General features: G+C 40.1%; 1 protein-coding gene across 1 annotated transcript; it reads right to left on the bottom strand.

Moving 5' to 3' along the window:
• Window positions 1–65: 65 nt before the first annotated feature.
• tacr2 (tachykinin receptor 2) lies at window positions 66–6,986 on the bottom strand. Its single transcript, XM_042066764.1, has 5 exons — window positions 6,342–6,986; window positions 5,110–5,304; window positions 4,394–4,544; window positions 3,925–4,121; window positions 66–3,271 (listed from the first exon to the last, which is right to left on the bottom strand). The coding sequence occupies exons 1-5, from the start codon at window positions 6,734–6,736 to the stop codon at window positions 3,079–3,081; spliced, it is 1,131 nt and encodes a 376-aa protein (XP_041922698.1). The 5' UTR covers window positions 6,737–6,986; the 3' UTR covers window positions 66–3,078.
• Window positions 6,987–9,054: the final 2,068 nt, after the last annotated feature.

The raw sequence follows: 9,054 nt of genomic DNA, 5'->3' as shown, positions 1-9,054 counted from the left end.
TGCATAGTGATGAGTAAACAACACAAGCGTTATGTCAGTTCAGTTAACATACACAACTCGCTAGCTCCAGGCCCAAATGAGCATTTAATTCGTCACAATCATGTCATGTGCAAATGAGAAGCAGAACATGAAAACAAGTACGATTTCAAATTGAGTTTCAAAACTTTCAAAACTCCACAAAAACAAACTAGCATCAGGAACTGTCCTTCATTCATCACAAACACATTGCATATTCACATATAAACTCTATAACATATTTGGTAAATACCGTTTTCATATCTATATATAGAATTTGCCAATCTCATCAACACAGTATTTGATTCATTTTGGGGTAACCCTAACCCAGCTAGTCTAAAGGGGCATTGAGTGGACTGCTCCTCCAAAGCATAGCTGCAGCAAACAGGGCTTTTTTCTCTTTCAGTGTAACCAGTACCATATATTGAATACCAAAACAGATACACAACGGTAAGCTACACTTTACAAACATTCAGTGAACACATATAGTAGCCTAAAAACGTCATAATATTATTAAAATGGTATAGATGATATGTAAGCTATTCCCTTCATATATTCCTTTAGAAATATTTTGAAAACCCCAACACTCACAGTGTTCCAGTTAACACCAACAAAGACAAATGTAGTAAAGGGGGTAGCGATACATTACTGATGCCAAACACAGGCAAGTACATTATGAAATATACTTAGTTTTGGGTGATTTCACCAATAACCATAACAATGCCACTACTTTTGTACCACACAATAAAATATATAGAAAAGGACATGTTTTGTACATTCATTTACAAACATGATATTTGGATTAGCATGCAACAATATGGCTGATGGTAATAGCTATTACAGTAACATTTATTGACTGTAAACAGTCTTCGCTGCACTGTCAGGGACTCTGTGATGTCACTGGGCCTTTAGAAAGAACACTGTCTACTGAACCTTTTTTCAGTAACGTTACTGCAATTCAACATAAGTCAAACTTATGGCATAATCATAGCACCTCAGACCTTAACAAGGTTTTGATCACTTAAACACCAAAACAGAATATTGGGATGTGGCCTGTGGGTGTGTTGCCTAAAGTTTCGCATCAATAACAACACACAAGACAAGCTTTGTATATTATAGTAAACATCTGTAAATATTTGAGTTGTGCAAGAGACTAAATCTACACTATCAGTATCAAGTTTTATAAGTTTGTAAATTCGTTGATTTCACAAGCACAAACTGCAAAAAAGGACCTGCCTGCCAAAACTGAAAGGCAATTGTAATTATCACAAAATAATTCACATAAAGTGAAATATTATATCAGATATGGTATGGCAGTGGATCGCTGTGATTGTTTGCAGTGTGTAGATTTGCCATTGTTTGTAACTAAACCTCACAGCACATTTCTTTTGGCCCCCAATATTCTCTTGCAATATTAAATGAATATACTGTATATCTCTGCATCTTCATCATACATATCACTGACAGCATCCTCGTTTGCCATCTTCTTCCTCACTGATTTGTTCTTTATTAATTTCTACAGAACATTTGCTATATCCACCACACCATATGAATCACTATATTGTATTTTGAAGCTTTTTGTGTCCATGTTTCTGAGAGAAATTCCCTTGAATTTCTGTGTATTTCCATCTTGATGTAGATTCTCAGCTTTTATCTCTTCAGTAATGAAATTCAGTGCACACAGTGAGGTGCCTCAACCTGTCAAAATCATAGACATAAAAGAACATCTACGTATCCTCTTGTTGAATGTGAAATAACTTTCATTTAAAATGACATTTAAAAACTCTGTTTTATGGATGGTTCCAACCATGGTTCTGCATGCTCAATCAGACCAGTGGGCTGACTGTCATGCCCAACCACAGACAACATCTGGCTGCACTCACTCACCAGCTCACATGATCAGTCCTGGTCCATGCTCCTTATTATTTGTCTTCCTTCACTCTTAAAATGAATGTGTTGAAAACAACACAACTTGTATTGTTTTTAACACATCTCTATGTCCAGAGAGGGGCAACACAATTTGTGTTGTTTCAAACACATTACTTTTGTTATTTGTTTCAAGAGTGTACACAGTATGTGTTGAAAATGACACAGACTGTGTTGAAAACAACAAAAACCTTATTTTCTCTTCCTTGTTAGCATGACCTTCCTCAGAACAGGGTCTTTCCAACAGTCCTCTAGACGGGATATTCCAGTTTTGGAATAAGCACACAATCTGAAGAAACCAAACTGCACCTGACCTTGGTTGGACCTTGATATTGTTGCTTGTCTTAATTTTATACCCTGTGTTTAATTGCCTTCGTTATAAAATAGAGCTTGATCATTCAAACTCTTATTGCTTCCATGTCGATGTGAAGTGCTTTTAATAATACTACAAGAAGGGCTATTTGTTTCCGATTCACTCTTATAGTAATACCTTGCTTATTCCAGACTTTCACTGGTTGCTGCATGTTTTTGTATCCCAGGTTCGTATCCCCATGTTCAGCACTGCAAAATAGCACCTTCACATTACATTTCTCCTTTAGACAATGAACAGTATGTCTTTCATAAAGCAAGAAACAATTCACCTCATGTGCTCCCTTAACCTTTTACTTACATTCACATACACTACCTGGCTTGCACTGCCATTTAAATAGAGAGTTTAATAACTAATAAGTGCCACTCTGACAGAGCAAATGAACATTCTATACTGATCTCCTATTTACAACACTAATGACTTCCTCTTCTCAACGTGTGGTCAATGACTTAAAGCTGAGTGGAGCTATAGGTTCATCCCAAACACAAACACAAATGCCAACTCTCATGATAGACTAACTGAATGACTCACTGACTGACTGATTGATTGACAGATAAGGCTTTGTGCATATGCCATTGGAGCGCAGTTTGAACTGCACTCCATGTGTCCTAATTTTCAACTGATACTGACATACTACATGAAGGTTATTAAGTGTGGTCACTGAAATGGGAATCAGTTGTTTCTGTTTTCTTCTTTCGAGCATTGCTCTCGATCAAGACCATGTGTGTCCCATCCATCCACAGTTCATTATCAGGGGTCTGCTTTGATCAGGCTTTGATTAGCTTGGACACGGTGTCCTCTCGCTCGCGGGTGTGGTTGCGGGCCATGGCGCTGGTGGTCTCAGTGCGGTAGCTGCGGGTTGTTTGAAAGGTCCGCATGTGCTGCAGCTCCACGTTGTCCTCCTCTGACACCTTGATGAAGGGACACCAGCGGAATGCTTGCCGGAACCCCGAGCGGAACCTGGGATATTATTACAAAGATTCAGCAGTTCCAAGGTCACTTCCTCATAGAGTGTATATGTTGAGAGAAGGCTTTTTTCATGCTCAAATCTTTGCCACTTGTCTCACAGTTCATTTACAACTGTTTCATGCTTTTTCATCTGATTTCATCTTTTTTCATCTGTTTCATGCTTTTTCACACAGCTGAGTGCTTTTTCACTCAAATATTTGAAGGTTAGCCAAGGGTGCTACTGCTGAGTACCCAAGAAGTGTATCTCCATCACATAATTTTATTTCACACTTTTGAAGGCAATTAAATCTGACAGCATTTAATAGCTTAACATCTCTCCACACTGGGATAATTTGTATGCAATAGGAATACGATTTAATGCATTATGCATGGTCATGCAACTTTAGTACCCTGTGGCTGTCATTAAGAAGACTTCTAAACAAATTAACACTATATAATTGTTTGACATTTCATAGATTACTAATCAGTTGACATTCTGTCAATCAACCACTGACATCAAACTTTTCTCACATTTTCTGTGGTAAACTACACTATTCTTTGGTAAACTAGCTCAAAGAGTATCCCCACATCTTTGAACCAGGTACACAAAGTGATTCCAGTGCGACCGAATGAATTGCGGGAGTATGGTTTGGTGAGCCACCCACCTCTGGTTGAGACAGCAGTAGATGATGGGGTTGTACATAGTGGAGCTCATGGCCAGCCAAAAGATAGCCAGATAAACCTGTTGGATGTAGTGCTGCTTGTAGATGTCCCTGTTGAAGCTGCCCAGGATGAAGTAGATATGGTAGGGCAGCCAGCAGATAGCAAACGTGACCACCACCACAATCATCATTTTCACCACCTAGTTTGGAAGACAGGTAAAATCATTTTGACATCATTTATTCTGGTTTATCTCTCTTCAAATCGGATTCGGTGGACCCAAATTAGATTAGCTAAATTAGATTAGCTTTGGTGGACCCAATGGTTACATCTAGGCTAATTTCCCTTTCATTTGTATTGAATATTCTGTCATTACATGATTGAGGGCTTAACAAAAAAGAGTTGGCAAGACCATATATGGTACATTTATGAAGTTTGGCTGAGTCTTGTGGCTCAGAGAAATGATTTGCTCACCTTGCGCTTAGCCTGAATTTGGTTTTGGTAATGATCAGATGCTTCTCCTGGGATCTCACTGCCCCACAGCCTGTGGCCAACCAGACTGTAGGTCACAAGCATCACCAGCAGGGGGAGTAAGTAGATCAGGATGATGACCGCTGATTGGTATCTGAGGGACATAGGAAGAAATAAAATAAAATATATTTGTATTTAATCTAAGTGTATTAACTTAAAGTAACACAGGAATTATATAAATACACTTTTGCTCCAATGCAAAATCTATAGCATTAATCAAGAGAGACCTATTTAAGGAATCACTATTGTACATGTACATTGTGTCATCGAGGCACATGAAATCAGTCTTTTGGTGGTACATTAGCCCATAAAAATACTACCATATACATCAATTCCATGGGAATACAGTCTATAGGCTCTATATAATTCTATAGATTATATACACTCTTAAAACGAATGTGTTGAAAAAAACCCACAACTTTCGTTGTTTTTCACACATCTCTCTGCCCAGATAGGGACAACACAGTCAGTCCTTTTTTATTTGTTACATAACATGTGTTGAAAATAACATAACTTGCATTGAAAACAACACAACTATCTATATTCATTTTAAGAGTGTAGAATCTATCACACATGCAGCTTTTGGTAAAAGCTAAAACTCTCCACTTCACAGTGAGGACCTTCACAGACATATTCAGTGTGTGTGGCTGATATAGTACATGAGCTGGTGGACCCCTCCATAGTCATCGGGCCACTCCACCATGCAGACTGTCCGCGGTGGATAGAACTGGGTGCGGGCAAAGAAACACTGAGGGAAGGCCAAGGAGCACGCCACAATCCAGATGAGCGCAATCACTATCCGTGTGCTTGTGGAGGACAGCCTGGGCTTCAGCGGGTGAATGATGGCCATGTATCTGCAGAAGACACACAGGCAATCCTATAATGAATGAATGGATGGATCAGTTTGCTTTGGCTGCCTCAAGGCAGAGGGTGCTGAGAGGGGTCTCGTTGGGTCTGTCCTGAGGTATCATGCCATGAGGTGAGGATGAAATACACATGGTTTGCCTACTGAATTATTAGTGAGCGCCTCAGTTAAGTCTTACATTTCTCAGAATGAGATGAAGTGGCTAGAATGCAAGACATAAGATAGTGGAGTCTGAAGCAATTCATTGTGAAATGTGTTTTTCTGTGTGAAATGCTGGTTTGGCCCAAGGATTGCGCAGTGATTCTCAAGGTCAAAGTTTTAGACAGAAGTTAATATCAGTGAATGCCATTTACAGTCAATGTTTTTCATATTCTTATAACAAAAAGGTGGTAATCCTTTTGTATGTGAAAACATTAAACACAAATACACTCTCTTTTGGTTTCTTGGAGAGAATGGGTGTGGATATCTTTGATAAGTTTGCATGCAGACACAATATAGTTCAATACCTCAATTTCTTCTGCCACACTTGAGGTCATTATATATCTGGACCACAGACTCTTTCCTCTACTTACAAGAGGATGAAATGATCAAAATAAGTCTGAAGTCTCAGGAAGAGCCACTGTGGGGAAGACTGCTCATTCTTAAAATGCCCTTTCAATTTCTGGGCTGGTGACACATGGTCTGCGTCAAAGCACAAGCTCTTTGCCTCTAATCTAATCTCTGAATGCAAAGTAAAGTAGAAATGGCAGGGAATTGGTAAATATAGGCTACTCTTAAATATGTCCCAAAAACTGTTTTAGACATCAGGTGTTTATTGCGCGTTAATCATTCATTCCTTTGGGGAAACAGGCGGGCGCTTGCGCCTGGTTTCCCAGCTCTGCGCTCATCGCGCGCGCTATGCCCTTCTTACCTTATTTCCCCTACGATCTGCAAAGCTCGGCTAACTAAAAGTCAGGCTTTATGAGCGACAAACATTTAAATTTCAATTTAAAACAATTTAAAAGGATAGTGCTTTTTGTGACTCACCTGTCAACGGCTATTGCTGCCATTGAGTATATGCTGGAAAACATGGCAGTGATGGGGAAGAAGTTATGAAATTTACAATATCCTAACCCAAAGTACCAATCGTTATGTAACGCATACACAAAATTAAATGCAGTGTTGAAAGTTGCCATGGACACGTCCGAAAATGCCAGGTTGACAATAAAATAGTTGGTTACTGTCCTCATTCTTTTGTGCGCCAAGATTATCCAAATGACAGTAACGTTTCCAATGACTGACACGATCACAATTAGCGAGTATGCAATCGCCCAGAGTCCCACTTGCCAGTCTGGCTGTTCAAATTGATTTACGGTGGTGTCATTGACATCATCCTCGTAAAAAATAGTTGTAGCCAAGAGGGGGATTGAAGTTGTATCCATGTTAACATCTGCCAACGGCTTAAGATAATTCACTAATGCATGTACCGACTGAATCAGATCGGAATTTTCACATCATCCAACATCCTTTTTTTTTTTATGGTTCCAGTGGACTACCGACGGCCCGATAAATGGCCCTTATTAGAGTGTGCGTCAATTGGTGGCTCATAGTGTTAACGGCAGAGAAAGGTTATCTCCTGCTTCAAATTCCCGTCTCCAAAAGAATAATCCGCCGTCAGAGATGCCTGGTGCGCTGTTGGGCAGCCGGAGATCTTTGGCGAGGTTTGGCTGTCACAGGCGCAAAATCTGTTCGGGGCGCAGGGGGTGTGCCAACTTCGGAGCAGTGACGTTACAATACAAGCAGATTTCCCGATATGATTTATGGCCTCGGGCGAGATATCAAAGTTAAATGTATGTAGAACAGCGTATGTCTCAGGCGCAGAACAGGTTGCATATGGATCCATACTCTTTCCCAACCCAAACACGCGCGTGTAAAAGTCGTGATGAAAACACACATTAATTCATTACACTAATGATTACAGTGAGTCTGAGCTTTAATATGCAAGACTCCAATTACTAAGTCTTTAAAAAGCAAAGCATCATACGCTAAGATAGAATTCTATAATGATGTGGGAAGTTATTCATTCCTAGCCTTATGTGGATGCATTTGTGAGAAACTGAAGTCAGACCAGTCATAACCCCCTTTTTCCATTCTAATTGCAAACTAAATTGTTTTTGCTACTGTGCATGCCCAAATGTAGACTATTTCCATTTGCAGGAAGAACTAACTAATGGGGTCTGCTATGGTCATCTTAGCCTCTCCCTTGCCTAATTAATTGTCCAATAAGCTGGTTTCTGTTCATAAACACCAGATGCGCAGTCTAGAGTAGAGTCCAGCAAGCTGGCCAGAAGAGGTTTGTATCACCTGAAGAATTTGGACAAAAATCAAAAAAACATTTCCTACAGCAATCAGGCAAACAGACAGACAGATAGACAGGCAAACCGACAGACAGACAGACAGTATAAGTATACTTTTTTGATCCCGTGAGGGAAATTTGGTCTCTGCATTTAACCCAATCGGTGAATTAGTGAAACACAAACAGCACACAGTAAACACACAGTGAGGTGAAGCACACACTAATCCCGGCGCAGTTAGCTGCCTGCATCAACGGCGGCGCTCGGGGAGCAGTGAGGGTTTAGGTGCCTTGCTCAAGGGCACTTCAGCCGCGGCCCACTGGTCAGGGCTCGAACCGGCAACCCTCCGGTTACAAGTCCAGAGTGCTAACCAGCGGGCCACGGCTGCCCATTATGGGCCACGGCAGCCCATTAAAGAGACAGACAGACAGACAGGCAAACAAACAGACAGACAGACAGACAGACAGGCAAACAGACAGACAGATAGATAGACAGGCAAACAGACAGACAGACAGATAGACAGGCAAACAGACAGACAGATAGATAGACAGGCAAACAGACAAACAGAAAGACAGACAGATAGACAGGCAAACAGATAGACAAATAGACAGGCAAACAGACTCATACATGCACATACTGTGTTAGTGAATGGAATGGAGGATGCCAGGGTTCTGATTGTTGCAGCACCACATCTACAGTATAGGGTCTGTTTTGACTGAATATACATACATACATACATACATACATACATACATACATACTTTTATATATATATATGGATTTCCACATCATATCTTCAAATGCTCTTGATATGATGTGGAAATCCATATGTCTATAACTGAAAATCCATATGTCTATATCCATCTTTATCTAAATCTACTATTCACCAGTGTACTGTTTATTTATAGCAGGTGTGAGGGTGAGGTTGCAAAAGACACATCCCATGAGCGTAAATACATGACAATTCGAGGATTACCTGAGGTCATGCCCTCTTATGAATTTTTCTTTCATTACACCATACAAAGTAATGGTCCAGAATAGTCCTTCAAATCGATTCAGCCCCAGATAAACAGGAATTATTAAGTTGTACTTAAAAAGCATTTAGTCATGCTCCACAGATTGAGTACACTCTACTACGTAAAGTTCTTCTAATTGCCTTCTGACTAAACTAGTCTCAAACACATGAATATAGCTGCATAACCAAACTGATCACGAAGGCCAGCATCATTTACATGTTGGAAATGTTCTATACTTGTGAAAAATATTCTCAAACAATTTCCGTTTTAGTCCATGGTTGATGGAAATGGATCTGGGGCAAGTTATTGTGTGCACATTCCACCTTCTGGCAGGTGCAGGACAAAAAAAAACGTACTCCAGTGAATGTCCGCAACACTGCTTTAGACTCC

This window comes from Alosa sapidissima, chromosome 16, assembly GCF_018492685.1.
Source record: "Alosa sapidissima isolate fAloSap1 chromosome 16, fAloSap1.pri, whole genome shotgun sequence".
In the NCBI taxonomy this organism is placed as follows: domain Eukaryota; kingdom Metazoa; phylum Chordata; class Actinopteri; order Clupeiformes; family Clupeidae; genus Alosa; species Alosa sapidissima.
This window is presented reverse-complemented; position numbering and strand designations above follow the sequence as displayed.